General features: G+C 38.8%; 1 protein-coding gene across 1 annotated transcript in view; it reads right to left on the reverse strand.

The window, feature by feature from the left end:
• Positions 1 to 21,165, reverse strand: part of plppr1 (phospholipid phosphatase related 1) — a gene marked incomplete at both ends in the record, with an annotated part of 40,213 nt that extends 19,048 nt beyond the window's left edge. The window contains 2 exons of the mRNA XM_083903056.1: positions 9,207 to 9,395; positions 21,106 to 21,165. Of these exons, the coding sequence (XP_083759182.1) occupies positions 9,207 to 9,395; positions 21,106 to 21,165 (249 nt within the window). The remainder of the gene's footprint in view (positions 1 to 9,206; positions 9,396 to 21,105) is intronic.
• Positions 21,166 to 22,930: the final 1,765 nt, after the last annotated feature.

Below are 22,930 nucleotides of genomic sequence, written 5' to 3' on the forward strand. Positions count from 1 at the left end.
GACCTAGAGTGGTCCTGTTGCACATATACGTTAGTTATGGAGGTCTACTTACATACATTAACTTCTTTTTATGTTCAACAACCTCCTAGTTGCTGTAAACAAGCCGAAATCTGTCTTTTCTGACGCTGTTTCCCAGCCGCAAGACTTGAGACTCAACTCTCTCACCCAGAACACAGAGTCTTGTGATTGGCCAGTATATTCAGCACACCCGCTCTCAGAAGCGCAGCTCCCCCCTCTGGAACGGTGGATGCACTGCTACTCATTATCAAAACATTGCTGTAACAATGTTTAAAAATAGCTTCTTCATGACTCCCCGCCACAGTCCCTTTGACGACCTTTGACCAGGAGTCAGACCCAGAGTCTTAAGACACTGTCACTCGTGAAACACCTCCACAACGGACGTTATTCTTCTTCTGCGGTTCAATGTACGCAACCGGATGTGGCCGGACTAGTGCCCGGAGCAGGACGATCTGCTGCCCCAGAGAACTGCTGTTTACGTAACCGGACTGGGTTTTTTTAGAGATATCGCTGAGCCCGAGATTACAATAAAACACATCGTTCTCAGCAGTGGCTGAAACTGTTTGTTTTGAAACTTCAGTGCTTCTTAAACAAGGTAATGACGCAGATAACCACTAAAAAACAGCGTTAATTGGAACTTCCAGTCTAGGTCCGCTTTGAAGCGAAGTTTAATAAAAGTTGCTCGTTGTTGTACAGCTGTGTTCCTCCACTGTGGCAGCGTCATCAAACATCTTGTCGACTTGACTTTCGACATTATTGACAGATCAGGTCATTAATGCCCCAACATACACAGAGTCAAGGAACAAACCCAAAACATATAAGACATTCAGACCGGAGGAAGAACGTGCCCTCATTTGGCCAGTGTCTTAATGCAGCTTTTGCTTTAGCTCCATTATCATGTGGACATTACATCAGCCCTAATGGAAAAGCTGCTGGACTCACAAAATGAAACTCGTTGCCAGCTACTCCAGAAATATACTGTATACACATTAGATTTGGTCTATAGTGTTCACAAAAGATTGTTTTTCAGGCACAGAATTCCTTACAAACCTATTTTCATCATCAATATATTCTTGTGTCTCCATTTTCTTCTGCAACATCATCATCATCATCATCAACCAATGTAGTGATTTTTTGGAGTGACAGCTCTCCAACAGAACATGAATATGAATGTTTGGATTTAGCTCCATCAGGATTTGTCAAAATCCTCCTCTACTTCTAGTTGTTGTTGTTGTTTCTCTTTCTGGATGACGAGTGCTGACGTTAAGTGTGCGATTAACGAATCGTGAGCGATCATCGAACGCAATCCTGACAGAGAAAATCCATCTCTTGATGTAAAATGACCCAAAAACATCGGCCTTGAAGTGCAGCACTTTATGTTTCCTGCAAATGTAGGAGGCAGCAGCTCGTAGCTTGGTGTAATAGCAGAAACCATCGTCTTTGTTGAAAATGACGTGCGATTTGTTTTTCCCTGAGATTTCCTGAAGAGAAATAAACAAACAGTTTGCAGGTGTTTGTCTACGTGGAAAACAAAGGTGCTCTGAGGAGGTTTTTAGTTATCATCTGTCTTTAAAGAAAAGGGGGAAAACCTGATTGAACAGAGAAAACACTTCTGATATCAGACACAGACGCTGCATGAACCTGTGCAGGCGAATACAGGAGTTATGAAAGGCAACACAAGGTGCGACGTGAGGGTTAAACTAATAGACTTTCTATTACACTGCGGGTTCTCTGGATGTAGTTTGAAATAAAACAGCATGATTTAGATTAAATAAATGTTATAACATTGAATAAATGGCAGATACATTTAGAATAAGTGATTTTCTTTGAAGAACAAGGCGACGTCTTTCAAATGCTTCAACCAACATCAGGAACATTGAAGACAACAAGTCACTGACTTTTACTGATGTGATTTTAGAGCTCTAATTTAGGAAGAGGTCAATAAATATAAAGCCAAATGGAGAGTAAAACTTTACATCTGGTGTATCATGTTACATGTTATGTTATTGTTGACAGGATTTTTACAACATTTTTAGTTTCATGGTTCCATTTTTCTTTACCTTTTTATGTGTTTTAGAGGTGTAACATTTTTGCCTTATCTTTGATTCTGTTATTTATATTCTGTAGATTCTCATTCATCCAGGTCATAGTGATCCAAAAGCCACTGATTCAGTAGCAGATGGATTTGTGGAGTTCTTTTATCCAAGAGGTTTCTTCGGTTTTTCTCCCGAGTTCAGAGATGTAACATCTTCAAGAAATCTATCCGCTATAGAATCACTGACTTTTGAATAGTAGTCTATGGATTACATGTCTTTTGTAAGCCGTTTGTTTCTGTTATGCCCCGTGTTGTTTGGAAATATGTTGATTATTTGAAAGGCCAGAAAACATTGATCACTGTTTCCCAAAGCTGGAAATAATAATTCTCTCTAATGTCTTGCTTTACAAAGAAAGTGTTTTAGGGAACTTGTTTTAATTATCAAAAAATTGATTAGTTAGTAATCATTCGGTCTTCAAAATGTAATACAATGTAGAAAAATGCTCATCAGTGTTTCTTTGTGTTGAGCAAAGAAACCAGAAAATATTCACATTTTAGAAGAACTTATTTTTATAATGAAAATAGTCATAGGCAATTAAATCAATGAATCATTGCAGGCTTACCCATATACTTAAATAGATTATACTACATCTGAAATTCGGTTCCCTTTTGCCACAAATGTTTGAATGTACCTTCATATTCAGGTTTCATTTCTTGACACCATTCCTCCTAAATTGTGACATTTTGTAAACACACAACTTTCCTTTTCCGGTAAGTCGTCTCATCTCACAACTTTCTTTTGTAAAAACTGACTAAAATGCCTTTTTTTCATGTCATGAAAACTGGCACATAAACATTCTCCAAATTGTACAAACCTGACACGGTGATATCTGAACAGCCAAAATGAAAAGGTTAGCGACTCAAAGAGGGAACTAAGTCTGGATACATGAAAGAAAAAGCACAGAAAAACTCCTCCTTCATGTCTTCCTCTCAGAATATGACCTACTCACTGGTGTAAAAGATTAATGGCACAATTTTCCCCTCCTGGAAAGTTCATAAAATACTGAGGAAAATGACAGACGGTAACAGCCCACAGTATTGAGGAAAAATCACTTCTCTTTTTTATGCATTTTTACTCGCACATTAAACAGTGACTGCTGCACCCCAGAGGAGAACCATAAATGATTCATGGTGCGGTTTTGTTTCACCACACTCCACTGCCAAAAATGAGGAATTTTTAATCAGAAAACAATCAAGTCTTCACCCTCAGGCAGTAGAAGAACAACGTCGTGTTGATTGTTGTCGTTTAAAAGCCGTTCATGTACTTTGATTCATTTCTTATTTAGAAATACTGAACGGGCAGCTATGACAACTCTCAAAAACAGGCTAATATGTGTGTGTATATATATATACATATATATATATATGTATATATATATATATAAAATCACAGTATGAGGTTGTAAAAGTAAATAGACTGCTTGGTCGTATAAACCAAAACTAGCTTTAAATCCGTACATGAATATTCTTGAATAGATAATAATGGACGACATAATATGGTGTGTAAAATGAAAATAGGTTTGGGGTGGGTTTGCAGTGATGTACCTGCAGAGGTCACGACACGCCGCAATTTCCCCCCTCAGATTTATGGAGCGTTTTTTAGTGTCGTTCAGCTCATTGTTTTGCCACCAAACTTCCCCTCCATCAATATCATTTACAACCGCAGCAGACATGCCTTGATAGCAGCAACTGGTAATGAGAAAAATGTAGAGACCAGCGAGAAAAAATTGGGGAAATGAGTCAAGGACACAGTGGGAAAGTGTCTTTTTTCATCTAACATTTTGGATATCCATTTGAAGTTTGGAGGAGGATTCAAACTGGAGCCTTAAAATCTAAACTAAGTAAAGTAATATTTAGTGAGTATTCAGACCCTGCTAGCGACTCTTTTTCAAAAAAGCAACTACCTCCAAATCTAGATAATGCGATGCGAAGAAACAAATGAATGGGAGCGAACGTCGGCGAAAACTATTTTCAAGCACCGTCCCACTGAAGCTCCATTACAACCTCCCTACACACCACTTGTTATCATTTTTTCCTTGTGTCATTAAAAAAAGGGTTTTGGGAAACGCCATCAACAACACCATAAGTGCTAATGCTAACGCTGCTTTACAGGTGTCTGTGCAATGTTTGAATCTTCATCTTTGCTAGCTCATCAGCCGTTTTTCATCACTTTTTAATGAGCCAATAAGTTTCAGTTTAAAGCTGCAAGGTTAAATTGCAGGTTTTACATTTACTCCAACACACTGATATATTTCAGACTTAAAGGAAGTTTATTGTGACTGAGGATCAATAATTTGGACAAAATATGAAAACAATGGTTCTTTTAATGGATGTTTCAATCATACATTTGATTTGTTATTTTCTTAAGCTAAAACTAAGATCTATCGTTACAATTAATCATAAAATAAACAACATCTCAAAAAGAACATGTGCAATACTCAAACTAAAAGAGAGTATTGCACATGTTCTTTTTGAGAAAACACTGCAGTTATTTATTAAAGGTCAAATGTGTGACAAAACAGCATTGTGATGAATGTCTGCAATTAACTAGTCCAAAACACAGTTTTCTGTTGATGAAATTAATAATAACTTGCATGTTTTATGACGAGATGCAAAAATTATCCATCAAACATAATAACAGTATGATTATTCTAACTGTGTATCCATTACAACCACTTGATATAACACCATTAACCACTAATGCAAGGATAAAACAGAGACACAAATTACTTTTCATCAGAAAGTATAAACATGTTCTGCATAAAACATTCCCCAATTGCAGCCTTTGAATTTAGGTAATTGAGTTGTTTAAAATTATGTATTTCCTTCCATTAGTCAGCAGATTGTTTCTGTCGTACCTTCTCTCTTTCTAGAAGAACATCTTGCTTTCATTACCTCGACTCAGAGCGTGAAGGATGGTTTATAGATCGTTGCGAGAGCACGACCTAACTAACCTCCACAGCCTCCCAATCACCCGACCATGTGGAACACTTCACATTAATTACTGCCTCTCTGCTAATTGGCCAAACATCCCAGCCTTGACATCGTTAATATCCGATTGGTCGTAAACTTTCTCCAAATTTATGAAGCATGCGGAGACGGAGCGATTTACAACGCAAGCACAACTTGATCGCCTGACACAGCACTCTCGAAAGGTCACGATTAAAAAGTTTGGGGCGGTGTAAGGAAATGGACGAAGGGATTGTGAGATACAAAGCGATAAATGTATAGACAGGTGAGAATATAGGAAATTTAAAACCTAAAGAGCTGATACAGCACTTCTCAAGTAGCAGTGTGTGATCACACAAGCAAGACTAGTGTTTATCGATTGGGATTTAATGGATTTTATGTAAAACCACACCTAAGTGTTACAGAAGAGACAAAATAACACAGTCGTTTAGTTTCATTTATGGACTTTTCATCACTTTTGCGCTGCTGTTAATTAATAGATGTTGATCACTATTGGTTTTTCTATGACAGATACTGATCTTTAGTGAAGTCGGTGTATGATACCAATGTTTTCGCCAATATTTCTGTATCGCTTCCCTCTCCATTTGAAATAATTAAGAATATAAATATTCCTTCTTTTATTTGTAAAATTGCTCAACTTAATTAAGCATTTATGAGCAAAACGTTTGTTATGTGTCTCTGATCTGCATCTTTTGCAGTGTACTGAAATGTTCTAAATAAAACTAAACTCTGTCAAATGAAACCACTTTACTAAACCGCACAATGCTGATTTGTTTGTGTATACAGTTGTGAGACAGGATGGACCACTGTAACTCCTCACCACTTAGTCGCAGGGACGATGTTTTTTATTTGTCCAATAAAAGTGGCACTAATTCAGATTGTGCCGTAACATGTCAGTGACAGCACTCAGGAAGAACAAAAAAGGTTGCGAATAATAAACGAGTACAATAGGAAGCGTAGCAAGAGGCAGCACAGGACAGTGACTTCTCATCCGATTACAGAGAGATGAGTGGCGTGTGTCCAGGAGTGAGACGTCTTTAACAATCACATCCCAGATTAAGTGCCTCTTCAGGAGTGTAAAAGAAAAAGGAAGCTGGGGATGACGTAAAAGCTGGGATACTTGAAATGGACACATACTCGTACAATACACTTAAAGAAATACACCCAGTGTATCAAATTAGATTAGACTGTTAGTTGGTTGATTGGTTGGTTCGTTGGATGGGTAGTTGGATGATTGGATGATTGGACAATTGGATGATTGGACTATTGGATAGTTGGTTGGTTGGGTGGATGTTTGGTTGATTGGACTACTGGATGATTGGTTGATTGGCCGACTGGATGGTTGGTTAGATGATGGTTGGACAATCGGATGATTGGTTGGGTGGATAGTTGGTTGGACAATTGTTTAGATGGATGATTGGACAATTGGATGGTTGGTTAGATGACTGGACTACTTGATGTTTGGTTGATCTAACTATTGGATGGTTGGTTGATTGGATTACTGGATGGTGGGTTAGATGGATGATTGGACAATTGGATGGCAGTTTGGGTGACCGCACTACTGGATAGTCAGTTTGGTGGATGCTTGGATGACTGAACAACTGGATGGCTGGTTGGTTAGACTATTGGAGAGTTGGTTGAATGGATGGCTGAACAATTGGTTAGTTGGGTGGTTGGTTGGACAATTAAAAGGAAACAGACTGTCCCTCCAGATTTCACTGCACTTGAAAAATGTCAGAAATGTCAGACAAGAGGAGGAACATGTGGACTGATGAGGAAACTCTTCAGTCTTTAGACTCTCAAAGAGCGAGAGGAGTAAGCGTTGGACAAGTCTAAAGAAAGAGTTGGATAATGCAATAGTGCAATATAACTCGTCTTGACAGATCACCTTGGGCCATCCGTCACACGTCTGTATTTTTGTCTTAATCTGGTGGGAGGGGCTCAGGACAGAGAGCATCAATATCAAAGTAACAACCCACACAACCTAATAAATAAAATCAATAAAAATAAATACATAAATAGCAGGACGGGCATTACAGCGCTGTAATCACTCGCCCTGCAAACAGCAAAATCTGTTCAACACCAACAGACATGCAGTCAACCATAGTGCATGCCCAAGGTACTGGACAGGACAAGTTAAAAAAAAAAAAAAAAAAAGTAACAACCCAGGACGGGTATGAACAAAATATAATTCTAGTGACACTGCAAACCAAATAATGTGTGAAAAAATTATGCAAAGTCATACTTTTGTACAAACTCTTTAATCAGCGGCTGATCATCTTGTTCAGCTTTAAACTCAGTGCTGTACAAAAAAAACATTTCATTTTCTTTTTCAACACCTAACTCACTCGTCAGATGGTGTTCACTAAAATCAAAGCCCCCCTTTTTTTTCTTACAGATCGTGTGAGTGAAGTGATGTCAAACTCACTGACTGACATCTTTTAACACAGGCCCACTGAATAAAACACGACATGATGAATAAAACATGCCAAAGCCCGTTTGAGGCTGACGAAGAACCGGCTACTTACGGCAGAACTAACCCGATTACTGTATACGTCTCCGTCAGAGGATGCGAGTAAAATGTGGAAAGACAGATGCAGACGCTCTTTGTGAAGTGTTTAGATTTATATATATATATATATATATATATATACACACATATATGCATATGACGTGACTTTCATAACAAACAGACTCAGAAGCACAGAAACACAGAAACACTGGTGCCTGTTCTGATGTTCTCAGCTGGACTCAGAGTGGAATCAGGAGACGTGGAGTGAAAGTGACACCTGGTGGTGATAAGATAAATCACAGCTACAGTGTGTAAACAGCATCTGTCCTGTATTTATCATTAAGTGTCTCATATTACCACATTAAATAAGTCATAATGAGTTCTATCAGGTTTTTCTTTTACTTTAGATATTTTTGTTTCATCATAGCAGAACACATAGGTTATAATGGCTGCATTCCATTCTGTGCAACTGTACTTGTGTCAAGGCTTAAACTATATTGTTAGTTGAATTGTTTTTGTCATGTCTGCTATGAGGTAAACATAACAATATAATATATAATATAATAAAATAAATATAATAAAAATACACTGGTTTAATAGCTACTTCAAAAATATAAATGTATTTTGTCTGAAAAATCAATTATATTACGCATAAATGTCGGACATTAATGAGTTAGATTTCTTTTGAAACATTTATCACTTAACAAAAAAAAAAAAAACATATTTTCAGAACTCTTTGACTGTTTCTGTCCCAAAATGTATTATTAAACTACTGTCTTCCACTGTGCTGATTTTTTAACTTTCATCTCTCAAGATCTATGTCATTGTTGTGCTTTAAGTCACATGACGCAGTAGACACTAATATCCAAATCAACCTCTCTATGTGGTTTGAATCAGCTTTGGTAAAATCAGATCTCATGTGTGTTTTTGCTGTCCAGACTGGCAAAAAAATGTTTTGGGCTGCAGTCAAAAACAAGGCAGTTCATGTGAAACGTCACATCTGAATTGTAATGAATCAGATATGAATGCAGCCTTGCTCAAGAGACAAATCCAATTTGAAAATCATACCTCGTTGAGACTGCAGTCCATATCAGATTTGTAAGCATATCCGATGAGAATCTGATCTTCCTGACCTAACCTCTTCTTCCCTGAGACCCTGCTCGAAAATTACATGCAGTTACAAGCTCTATGTGGATTATCTTGGTATCAAAATAAAGATAACACGTAACACTGTAGATGCCACTGTGTCAGAGTAAATGCACATGGAACACAGCATAAATGAAGGATTGTTTTCTCTCGCCTAAAGAAATATTGCATTTTAAAGTAAATATCACCTTTAAAATATGCAGTAGGAGCTTTAAAACACATGGAGGTCATGTAACAACATGTGGACATGAGCTGTGCAAAGTCTGATGCTGCTGAAGTGAAGAGCAGAGTAAAATCACAGAGGTTTTAGTAAAGATTCAGACAGGATTCAGATGTGGAGTGTAAACGCAAGAGAAAACAGGCTGAGACAAACACATCTAATCTGATTATCGCCTGTTTACACTCCTTTACAAATGCGTCTATTTTTAAAACCAACGTGAAATGTTTTTTTGTTTTTTTACTCACGATGGCCGTGGGAGCGGCGGCGACCACACAGTAGAGGATAAGCGGCGGGACGAAGCTGGACTCCTCGGTGCCGGGGTACGGCTTCATCAGCTCGGCGTCGTTGCAGAAGAAACCCTGCACGTGCACACTGAACAGGTCTGTGCACTCCATGTAGTAGGCCAACAACACCGTGCCGGACATGATGACGAGCTGGAAGAAAAACATGTCCGAAAAGAAAGAGGAAGAGAGTTCTTATTGGAAGTTAAAAAGTCATTTTTGTCGTAAACGAGAAGTTATTGAGGCCGACGGTCAGCAGACTCGTGATCCTAAGACAAAACAACAGCTTAAATCTTCAAAAAACCAGCATCTCTCTCTCTCTCTGTTTCCCCGCCTGTGCACAAGCACCCATCATCATCATCATCATCATCACTTACCACCTCCTCTCCTCCCTCAGCCTCTATTCCTTTTATCCTTCCAACATAATCTTTTGTCTCTGGCCTCCTTTCACTCTCTCTCTCACTAGAATTAGCTGCAGGCATTTTGTTTTTTCTGGAAAATTATATCTTTAGTCTCTGATGACGAATGTTGCTCAGCAAGAAACGAGGGTTTCTGGGAAAAATGTCCAAAATATACTGCTCTGAAACATCACAGGAAACAAAATTACACATTTTCATGGTTTTGATATGAATAGAAAAAGAGCAAAGGGATAATAAAAGCTCTGTAGAAGTCAATGACATTAATCCACGAGTTATAAAAAAAAATTAAACGTGATAAATATGTCACTTAACTGTTCAGCATACATACATACATACATAATCAGGTTTGTTATGCAAAAATTATGTATTTAAATAACTGTTGTGTTAGTGGTTCCCAGTTGGTGGTTCCTCAACCTCATATACTACTTTGCTACACCACAAGGTGTCACTGTGCCACTGCAAAAGGATTCTTTCAAAAAGAACAGTCGTTTCATTTTAAAATATCTGACAAAATAAAAGACAAAGCTGTTTCATATTTTTTTTAAGGATAGGAACAAGAAAATCTGCAAGAAAAGTACATGCATCTATGTTTTTAGTGTTGATCATACATTTGACACAACATCACAAACGTCATAACAAAATATTATATTGTCAGAGATTATAAAAAGACAGAAATAATGCTGTTATTTGTTGTGATATTGCAGCTTTTGAACAAATACTAAACCAAATTTATCCGTTTGCAAAAAAACCAAGAGCAAGGAAATGATCAAACATTCACTGTGGCGCTGTGAAGCACTGCCATACAACAACACCAGGAGCGCGCGCATGCGCTGAAACTTCCTTCTACTTCTCTCTAGTAGCGCCGAGTAGCCCACAGTCGAAAAACCAAAACATTGACTCGGCGTAATTGCTGAAATGACTCCTGGATAGGTATCAGAGCAGCTAAGGCGACTTGAATGTGCGACTGATGGATTCTAATCCACACGTTTGTTGTTGTTTGTCTGTACTGCACATGGATCTGACGTCAGCTTACAGGAGGATAGCCAGCATGATGACGCTGAAGTTGGCACCATATTCGCCTAACTTCAGCGTCGTGCCATCGTGAGCAGCTCAGAAAACACTTTTGCGTTTTCAACCCTTTAGACGGGAACACGACAGCGGAGTGTTTTTGAGATTTCTACTCTGGAGGGTGGGTTCATTTTTTTGCGTTTTTAAGCTCCAAAAACGCTGTCGCCGTCTAAACGAAAGGCACATCTGATAAAATATTTTGTCGGTTTCACCCGGGAACATTGCCGTGTAAAGCCAGAGTAACGATGAGTGAACCCTCATGTCAGTCATTTGTCAGTCGCATGGTGTGTGGGGTGGCGGGACTCCTGGCGTAGCCTACCACAGCAGAGTGCAGCTAACCCATTTTATTTATTGCTTTTGCTTGTTAATTTATTGTGTTCTCGTGTTAAATATTCTTTAAAAATAAAAGTTTATTTCTCTTTGAAAAGGTGTACCTGCATTATTATACCATTATCATTGTATTAGATGAAAATTATCTCAGAACAACAATATTATCGATTATCGCAATAATTTCTGAGACAATTTATCGTCCAGCAAAATTTGTTATCGTGACAGGCCTATACACTAGTTGAATCACTGTTATTAATGAAGCCAGTTTTTAAATTTAACAACGTTTCCTTAATCTCCGATGACATATTATGGTCATTTTATGACTTGGCATAATCTTACAATACTTTTGTATTCATATCAAAAATAAAAAAGAAGCATCAGTAAACAGCTAAATAAACAATGAAACAAATATAGATATACAAATAATAAAGAAACTGTTACACAAAACAATTAGACCGATTTCATATTTGATATTGAATGTGTAAACGGTATGGTTCTTTTTCCTCCCTTTTATTTCACTGTAGATGATCATTTGCTTGTTTGACATTGTATTAAAACATGTTTAAAGAATGTTGAGGTCAGAGTGACAGAAATTTGTGACAGGCAAAACACTGTTTGAATCCAACAGTCATTAAAAGTTACACACTGCACCTTTAAGTCTCCAGGCCCCGGCTGAATTCACACAGAACTGTGATTGTTGTTGAAAACAAGCCTGAGGGGGAAGCTTGTTTTTTTCAAAAAGCAAATAAAAAATGAAGGTCAAAGTTAATGAAATTCCAGTAATAATAATTCAAAAAGCTGTAGTCGCCTTGAGTGTGTCCTGTAGTTAAAATGTCAGATTTGCGTCTTTCCTGTTGTGTCCTTGTCCTTTTTTCTGATTACGCGAGTCATTACATGGCATTTTAGTAAAATAATTGACATATGTTTTAGAGGACACTTGTGAATACATTTGTTCTGGGATTTACCCCTGGTGGAAGTGTGTTTGTAGAACAACACGATAACATGAAATTAAACCTTATCGCTCTGTCTCGGTGATGATAAAGCTGCTTAAAATTTTGAGTTAGCGAGTGGGGGATTTGTGTGTGTGTGAGTGAGTGGTTTTACTTGGATTATTGCTGTTGGTTTGCGTCTGTATAAATAATGTGTTGGCCAAGTCTTTAGTTTCCTCTCACAGTGGCTGTTTGCACGTGAGCTATAAAAACAACAACGACACAAGATGCTGACTCGCTCCATGTTCATCAAAGAGTTGGCATGGATACGGGCGAAACTGCCATCTGTCACCAGACGAGATCTGCCAACGTTCCTCTCCTGTTCTCCGCTGCCTTTGTTACGGGCGCTCGTACCAAGCACAGTTAATATTTCGATGAAATAAAATGATGCATTGGACGACTGTTATCTATTATATGACTCTATTATCAATCTTTAAAACGATATAAGAGTAAAACATCAACTCACTTTAATGTTAAACAAACCCATTAGAAGGAATTGACCAGCGTTTGACCCTTAGCATGACTGTTTCTCTCTCTGTTTCTCAGGAAGTTTGTTTTATGGCAATATAGAGGGAGGCAACATCAACAACATTGTGCTAGTAAAGCAAGATGGCTGCAAAAACACACATACAAAAAGGTCGCAGAAGTGAATTCTACTGCTTGAAAAACCCAGTTCATACAGTTCAACGGGATAAACTCTAATTGTCTCTGCCCATGCATGTCCTGCTGCTGTATACACACAAACACTCCCTTAGCCAGGTCTGATAGTGAAGAATTAACCATTAATTGATTATTAAAATTAACCGTCAACTATTTTGATAATCAATTCATCGGTTTTAAGCTTTTTTTCATTATTAAAATTATATTTCTGATGGCTTTTGCTTCTTAAATGTGAATATTTTCTTCATTTCTTTGCTCCACATAACAAATAAATCATTTAAAATGGAAAAATTTTGGTTTGTGGCCAAAAGGTTTGACAAACACTGATCAATGTTTATAATATATAATCAACATAATATAATATAATAATCATAATAATAATATAATAATCAACAGATTAACAAACATTCTAGGGAGCGACGGTAATGAGACGTATGCATGTTTAATTTATTCTAACTTTGAATGTTAGATTGATATAATTTAATTAATAATTAATTAAGTCATTGTATATGTATTTAAATATGACACTATAATATAGTGTCATTATATTTAAATACATATATATATATACACATATATATATTATATGTATCTCTGTGTGTATATATAAGTGTGTGTGTTTATATACATATATATATATATATAAAGTATACGTATATAATATATATATTACTCTACACTGCTCTAATTTATCTATTTTCCACATGGTACTGTATATTTTTTCATTATAAAAATGAAATAATACATTAAGTTAAATATTTAAAATGTGAAATTAACAATATATATGCATTGATTAAAAGTATTTCATAAGATCATTCATCAACACTGTAGGTGGCGGTAATGAGGCTTAAGTGCTTGTCACCACCCGCCATTCAAACAGTAAAACAAGGAAGTACACTGCTTTTCCAATTGAAGAGATCGTACTCGTGTACTCCAGTACTTGGCAAGTATGTGATCCAGTCGTGCTTCTCAAGTATGTACTTCCCAAGTATGCCAGTACGTACTGGCATACTTTGAGGGTATTGAGAAAGGGCCAGAAACAGCGCGGCTGGCGAAAGCTTCAGTGAGTAGAGATATCTATTGGCTTGTTTCCAGCAACTAGGAGGTTTTTGACCATGACAACAAGTTAATGTATGTAAGTAAACCTCCATAACTCATATATGTGTGATAGAACCACTCTATGGGAGCTTTAAAACTTCACTCACATTCTCTTATCTGGAGCTCGGGAAAGCTTGAATATTTTCCCCAGAACAAACTGAGCCATCAGACACAGATAGAGACAAAAACAACACAACGCAACAAGAAAACAGGCTCTCGTCCTCGTCGCTGTTGTCAGGCCCTACTCGGTTGTGGGTCAGCACCATAATTACCTTCTGATAAATAAGTCAGTGTGTGCCTGCTGTCTGCTGTAAATTCTTCCTGAGCTGGCTGTTCCTGTGACAGTTCCACACCTGGACGAGTGTCTCCTCCTCAGTGTGCCATAAACTTGTGGCTCCATTATTATAACCCCCCCCCCACACTCACAGCCGACACATCATGCTACATTAGCTGTGTGAAGGGCAGACAGTCGAGAGAGTGGCTGTCATAAAAAAAAAGAAATAAGAAGAAATGGTAACGCCAAGTTTCAGTGCCGCATGATCATCCTTCTCCCCTCAGAGGAAACATTTCATCTCCTTTATGTGACGCGACAGTTTGGCGCAGCCATTCACTCTAGCAGGAGAGGAGTGGACGACGAGTTCCTGCAGCTACGACAAATAATTCAATTACCTATGAGCTTTATGTTCATCACTGAAAAGGCAAAGGGGAGGAGGAGGAGGTTGTTTGTCTCCACTCAGTAACTGCAACAATGTGCTTCAACACTTTTCTTGAGTTAAGTCAAGCACGGATGACCTGGACGACTGAGAACCATCACATTGGTGGAAATCATTTCACACGGCACAGAAACAGAACATCATGGAGTTAATGAAAGATAATTAGCTTTTAAAGCAGAACTATGAAGGACTGCCACCCCGATTTAACAGCTACCGAGTTATTGTGATGGCTAAATGTCTTGTTGCGGGGAGATTGGAAGCCGTCTCCACTGCCAACTACTGTGTGTAATCGGAAAACCAGCCTTGTGAGACAAGGACCGCCAACCTGGAAACCCTCAGAATCATCTGGGGTCTTGCAAGAAACAAGGTACTGGTTACAAGATCTAGGCAGTGGTAGCATTATTTCAGACCATGGGTATCAAACTCATTTGAGTTCAGGGGGCCACATACAGAGCAATTTGATCGAAAGTGAGCTGGAATAGTAATAGTAAAAAAAAACTAGAAGATCTCCAAATTGTTCCCTTTGTTTTACAATGATACAAATACAAACGAAGAAGAACCTGACATTTTTTGGAGAAATATAAGTGGAATTACACCAAGATTATGCCCAAGTTTACCATTTACACACACACCATTTTAATTAGGTAGTTAATTGGTAGTAAATAGTTGGCAGTTTTAGTGTTTTATATATTGTTTTATTTAACTTTTTTCTGTTTATTTGTTTCATATTCCGTCTGTTTTATGTATTTATGCAACGTACATAAAACTGAATGTGCTATAGGAATAAATCTGGATTGGATTGGATTTGTGTCCATAACAAGCTCTACTGAAAAGAGTGAATTGAATTGGAATAAAGTAAAGCTAAAAAACACAGCTCTTCTCTTCATCCACGCTCATTGCTATGTTAAGTACAGCGTGTTGTGTCATTCAGGATTTCAAGGAGGGTCATGCAGTCCCTGTGGAGTCCGTCTAATAAAGCTTTAGAGCCTGTTTTTCATACAATAAACACCAGTGTCAGGATAATGCACATTTGGAGATAAAGCAGGTACTGAGTCTCTTTCCTCTGCCTCCTGCTGACATCAGAGCTGTGTTGAATTAATGCTGCACACTTTTTTGCATTTCTTTTACATCTGATTCAAGAAAGATTCACCGCAAAAAATCATTATCGTCTCCTCGTGTGGAATTCAACTGCGGTGGAAAGGCTGCGATGATCATCGAGTCATCGCTTCATTTATTTATTACACTTGGATAAATCATGCTGCTGAATTGTGCCGAGTAATGCCACGGACATCACAACGTGTTTATTTATTCCATTTTCCACAAATAATCTCAAGGAAAAATCCCCCGTTGCATCAGAGAGGCTAAAAGAGAGCGAGGGATCAGAGTAGCAGACGATCCCTGTGGGAAAATGATTTCTATTTTTGTCTCTGGACGAGAGAGAGAGAGGCAGCCTTGGAAAATATTACAACACCCATGAAAAGAGAGAATAAAGAGTGAATAAATGTAAGGTCGATGATGATTTTTGTTGAGTTTTACACAACAAAGTGGCTGCAGTTCGACTTGTGAAAGCTCCAGGTTGTGTGGTTTACATAATCTCCTCCGCAGAGAGGTATAACCTGCTCTCTCCTTATTCTTCACTCACTCCTTCACTCCCCAGCTGAGACAAAACAGTGACAACAAACCAAATCTCTGGAGGTTTTTTATGTAACTGATGAAAAGCAGAGCAACAATTTCCACGACTTTGTAAACAAATCACCGTAAACACACACACACACACATCCTTCCAGCGAGGACGCCTCTGGCGCTCCACGCCAGCGCCAAGCTGAGCCAACCAGGACATCTTGTTTCGGTCACGTCTTTTTAAATAATCGCTATTTTCGTGATGTGCAGGATGTGACGAAACATGGAAGAGTGTGGGAAGAGCTTCAGCCACGCTATGAGAGACAAAGGGGAGGAGCGAGGGAAATGTTGTGTTGTGTGGACGCGACGACGAAGACATCAAAGAGCAGAGGAAACAGAAAACAAGGACAAGGACAAAAACAAAAACAAGAGAGAAAAGAGGAGCAGGGATAATGGATGAGATGCCACTGAGAGCTGAGCTGTGCACAAGAGAGAGAAAATACTGATGGTTTGAAATAACGTGTCAAAATCGATTCCTATTATTGACTTGTTTTATCAACGCTGGATAAAATAAAGGTTAATCATGTCATACTGTTCCATCTTAAAAGATAAAACGAAAATGGCTTTTTCCGCGACACAGTTCGAGCTGTATTTGGCTAAACTCTTCTCGTTTTGGTATCAGTCATGTTGTGTTCCATTACTTCACGTTGCCTCTTCAATAAGGGCGGAGTCGTCACTCCTCTAATAAATCAGGAGATTTTAGACATTTACTTTGCTAAATGTTGGCGATTAAGGCATGTTTTCAGGGATTTTTGAAGCGGAACTAGACCGGAAGTTCCTATTATCGCTGTTTTTTTTTGTGTGTTTCTGCGTCATTACCTTGTTTATGAAGCCTGACGGTTCGAAACAAACAGTTCAGCCATTGCTGAGAACGTTGTGTTTTATTGTAATCTCGGGGCTCAACAAGATCACTGAAAATCCCGTAATAGTTACGTAAGCAGCGGTTCTCCTGAACAACCGATCGTCCTCCTCCGGGCGGTAGTCCGGGCACATCCGGTTACGTACATTGAACCGCAGAAGAAGAATAACGTCCGTTGTGGAGGTGTTTCACGAGCAACAGTGTCTTCTGACTCTGGGTCTGACTCCGGTTTAAAGTCATAAAAGGGACTGCGGCGGGGAGTCGTGACAAAGCTATTTTTAAACACTGTTAAAACAATGTTTTGATAATGAGGAGCAGTGCATCCGCCGTTCCAGAGGGGGGCGCTGCGCTTCTGAGAACGGATGTGCTGGATAGTACTGGCCAATCACAAGACTCTGTCTTCTGGGGGTGAAAGTTCACTCTGAAACATCGCGGCTGAAAAGTCAGAAAAGAGGATTTCTATCGGCTATTTTACAGAAACTAGGAGGTTTTTGACCATAAAAACAAGTTAATGTATGTAAGTAGACCTCCATAACTAACATTTATGTGCAACAGGACCACTCTATGTGACCTTTAAGCCTTTTTAACTTTAATCTACAGTTCGGCATCGTTCGCTTTGATTCTTGTGTCGGACATCGCGCTCATGACTCTTCCAGAGACGGCACTCTCTGACTAAATCGGTGACCGGCAGGCTGTCGACATCACGTTTTAGTATTGGCTCAGCTCAACCTGGAACCTTGCCAGAGTAGGTACTAAAAACAAACCACCATGTATGAGGTACTATTGCTAATGGAAAAGCGAAAAAAAAAAAAAAAAATTGCCAAGTCGGACCGTTCTGAGCCATATTTTAAAAAATGTGGTTAAATCTGAGGGAGCTGACATCAAACTTCACCTCCAAACGAACAAACACTACAATGCTAGGCTTCAACAACGAAATTTCCCATGATTCAACTCAAAAGTTGATGTAACTTAAGACACTTAAACATGCATGTATGTGTATGATTATAATGAATTAACCGAATCTATTTCAAATTGTATTCTCGATATTTTTCTTAAACTATTTCTTTAAAAGCACCGATTTGTTTTGTTTTTAATACAGCATGAGACTTAGGGTTAGGGTTTGCTTGTTAAAACTATGACTCTTAGAGAAAACCATCATTTAACTGTCTTTAAATGCTGGCTGATTAACTAACTTGGTTGCAGTTCACCTTTAAAGGCAGATTGGCTCAAAATCTTGAGCTAAAATAAGATGAGAATTAGGACTGTGTATACAGTTTAATCTTATAATCATTTTAATCTTTAAGACTTTAATTGTTTTTAATTCTCTCATCCCGATAACCTCTCGTGTACAAATTCCAAAAGAGAGATAACGGTTTGGGAGAAAAGATAAAGTTCCAGCAGGTCCAAGGTCAGAAAAACAAACCTCTGTTTCCCATGATGCCGTGCTGTTTGAACACTGATTAATGGCGGAACAGTTTTATAATGAAATCCAGGCAAGACTGTTGACAGCTGGAAATGAGCAAACAGCTGTACGCCGACAACGGGATCGTTATGTGTCCAGAATCAGAGTCGTTGTTTTATTAGAGCGCCTGTACCGTCAGTGAGTGAGATTTCTCATGTGATCTGACGAACAGTGTGGGAGTGAAAAGCGCAGATTTAATAGCCTACGTGTGATTTAATGTGGCAGTTACAATCATATGAAACCCATAAATCACTAATCTGTCTCCTGTACCCACATTTTTTAATTCTAATTCTTTTTTCCTTGACTGATTTATGGAATACAGTACGTCGTTAATACATTAGAGTGAAGCTAATTTATAAAATTAAAACTGCAATCTTTCAAACACTGACTCCCTGGATGATGTGGGGGAGATGAAATCAAATAAAATTAACGTAAAATACATCATGAAAATGTTTCTTTCTTTTCTGCACCATCTGTCCTCCAGCAAAGACACAAAGCCTGTATTATTGATATCCGACTAATCAATAGGTGGAGGAAGGGTTTCTTGAGTTCATGTTTCACAGACATGCCAAACAATAATGTGACTCACATGAAGAGAAGCAGTTTAAAACATCATGAATCGGGGGGAAAGTGATCGTTTATTAAGCTCAGGTCATGCTTTCCACATTTTACATATCTGACAAGGTCTAATAGGTCCTTGGGACATAATATCCAACCATCATCCAACCACAATGGAACCTATGTGCACAAATCTGTGAACACCACCAGGATAACTTAAGCATTTCCAGGACATTTTTCATATCTTTTCCATGACTGGACAAACTGGTCAATCATTTTCCAGGTTTTCCAGGACTTGTGGGGAACCCTGATCATGGTACAGTACGGTTTGGTACAGTACGGTAAAGCCCTCGGTCCAGGCTTGCGTTTTGACTCAGTATCAGCCAGATACGTATCGCGACATTGTACCGGTATCTCAACAAGATGCCAAGCTTTGTATGAGAATGGAATTGACTGTGTGTGTTGAAGAAACAGCAGTCTAGAGGGAGTGCCGCTTTTATGTCGCCCAGTTGGCTGACTGTTGCAGGTCGAGCTCCACCCGTACCGTACCGTACCATTGCTCGAGTACATTGGTTCACAAAGTGCGGCCCGGGGGCCAATTGCGGCCCGCAGAAACATTTATGGCGGCCCCGCAATGAATTACAGTTGATAGTTTTAATCCAGGAGCTACTGAGCTTGTTAAATGTTTATTGGACATTACTGGATACAGAACAATAAGTGTAAACAAAAATACTGGGTATTTACCTGGTTTCTATATGGTGAATTTCAATGTATTATTGGGTAATAAGCTGGTAATAAGCAGGTAGCTACAGCCCCCAATTACTAGCTATTTACTCAGTAAATTTATGGTAGCAGAAATGTGTTACTTGGTATTATTATTACAGTTAATTATAAAGCGTTATTATATTAATGCTTAAATTACATTATATTAACGCTTATATTAGTTAATGCTAAACTGTAGAACTGCAATCTGGTCATTAAAATGATTACAAATTGGATTTCTTTCTGTTTGTTTTCCTTTTTTTTTCCTTTGGCGGCCCTCAGTCCAATGTTGGGTTCCTAAATTGGCCCTCAGGTATCAAAACTTTGAGAACCCCTGCTCTGGTACCTCAAGGGCAAGGTACCAAAAAATGGAAGAGTTGGGGGCAGTTATTTTGGTACTATTTTGAATGGAAAACGTAAAAAAATATGTACCATACCAAACCGAAACCGTACCATTTGGTAGAAACTCACCAAACAGATCGACTCAGAGCTCAAAGAAAACATGGACAAACCGGATTGGGACGCAAGATCAAGTACATGCATGGAATGCTAGCCCGGCGCAGATCTTTGATTTAGTATGAGCAGTACTGGCTTACTAGATAGATTACTCAATTTATCATCAACTATCTTGATTACATTTCAGATTTTTCAGCTTGGTTTCTTTCTTCCCAAAAATCGTTGAAACTGAAAAAATTTGGTTTGTGGACAAACAAGACATCTAAAAAAATCCACATTTCGGGGTTTGGGAACCACAAATCAAAATGTTTTTGACATTTTATGACGATTAATCGAGAAAATAACCAACAGATTAATTAACTGAAACTAATCCGTATATTTCAGCTTGAGAGCGGAAACACGGGCATGTGTGCAAACACAGCACACGTCATCTTGGTAAAATGGAACATTCATCACGGATGGCTTTCATAAAATATGAGAAATATGTGTGAGGTGCAAAGACGAAGGAGTGTGAGAGGAAAGTCAGAGAAAGTGTGGAAGATCGTAAAATAGAAGGAGTCAGAGGAGAGAGAGAGAGTGGGCAAGGTGTCCTGAGACATCTCTCTGATTAAGGACTGACATGGTAATTAAATATGGAGGAGACTGAACACACACACATACATGCATTTCCCACCCATTCCAGCACTTTACGCTCCGGTTGGTCCTGTATAATTTACCAGAAGAAGTAATTTGCTAAGAGCTAAATTGCCCCCTCATACACACACAAAAACATCCATGTACAAGCTCTAAACCGGATTTAAGTGTCTAACCTCGATAAAGATGAAACATGGTATGATGGAGTAGCTTCGCAGGGTGTTGTTGGACGCCATCTTGTCTCCTGTTGAGAGTCTCTTCCTCTCAGGGACTCACGGCAGCTCACTCTGCGGAGAAGACAGAAACATCAAGTGTCAGGAATCATCGTCATCTTGTCGAGATGCAAACACACCGCTGGCATGTGCGACTGCATCCCTGTAGACGAGTCACGGGAGATGACTGTCTGCAGCGACATGCCATTTAAATCATGTTTAACGTGATGGCAGTTAATTGAACTTCCTGCCAGACTGTAAACATGCAACAAAGAATAGAAACAAAAGGCGGTTAAGGTTGCCGAACAACTAATTTGCTGACTTTTTTGGAAAGTCACCCCAGCTGCTTCTCTGGGTCCCAGTGGTAAATAAGCTAACGTGAAATGCAGGGGAGGAGCTCCAAGGGGGGCAAGGGGGTGCTGCCCCACTAATTTTTGTGTTTTAAAAACTTTACTTGTAAAAACATCCGCCACTATGTCCACAAGCTTTTCAAAGTAGTGAAATAAACAATAAATTGACCAAAAGTCAATCATTGTAAATATAATCTTAGGCCCCTGACTCACTTAGCTACGGCCCTGCATCAAGCGTGCAGTGCACTGTTCACAGTCTGGCTCACACACAGCGAGTCTGCTGCGGTGACTCTGCATCCCGACACAGAGAGGAGCGACTGAGCTGCCCCCCGACTGAAGGTGAAGTCAGTTTCCCCAGGTGAAGTTTCAACACACCAATTTAACTTAAAGTCACATTTATAATGAAAGCGATAACATCGCAGCCATTAATTAAATTGCTGGTTATTTGTAAGTGTAAGAGTGTTTTGCTCTTTGATTAGTTTTGATTTTAGTAAAGATAACGACAGCTTCATACAATAAATCAAAACCTGTCATGTTTTAATCCATAAAGTTAACACAGGGTCGCCATTTTGCGGGCGTTTCGTCACAACACACTACACAGTTGTAGCAAGATGAATCATATTGATTTGATTAGCTAAGCAGTAAACCTGCTATAAAACCACTAACTGTCACCTATCAGAGCAATGAGAAACCAGGTGACATCCTTTACTTTTCTAACTGGGAAAATAACACATACAATAGCATGATTTTAGATTTGTTATATTTGTTAGCTACATGGCCCTACAGTGTAGTGATACAAGTATAACCAGAGCTTCTCATGTCTTGACTGTTGCAGGCAAGAGTGGCTGGAGAGAGCAGAACAATAAAAAAGGAGAGCAAAAAGTGTGGATATTGAAAGGGTTTTAGAGGCGGAGGGAAATGCAGGAGAAGGTAGTGAACTGGAGAGACCAGGAGGCTCAAAGCAGAAGAAGACCACAGAAGGAGATGAACAAACAAGTGAAGGAGAAGAGGATGTGAGGGATGAAGAGGAGGAGGCTGCTGCAGATTCAGAAAGTGAGACAGAGGCAGGGAGTGACAGGGAGGAAGAGGGTACTCAGCCTTTTAAGTTTTTTATTATTTTTGATTATTGCACTTTTTATTTAAGATTTTAATGTTGCTATTAATACTTTTTTAAGAGATTCACTGGGATTGCTCCTATTGTTCATGATAAAACAGTAATTCGTTTTAAAGTATTTTTATGTTTGTTATGTTAAATCCATTTGGGGATTCTTGCGTACCGTCCATCCCTGCCAAGACCTCTTGCCACCGCTTTGCAACCCCATGTAGAATTTTCTAGATCTGCCACTGGTGAAATGATGAAGCGACCCCTTTTTTCATTGAAAAATTGCTTTTAATGGATCCAAACAAAATTCTGAACAGTGATAAGATTCAAGCTAAAG

The sequence above is a fragment of the Microchirus variegatus genome (assembly GCF_963457635.1).
Source record: "Microchirus variegatus genome assembly, chromosome: 16".
Classification (NCBI taxonomy): domain Eukaryota; kingdom Metazoa; phylum Chordata; class Actinopteri; order Pleuronectiformes; family Soleidae; genus Microchirus; species Microchirus variegatus.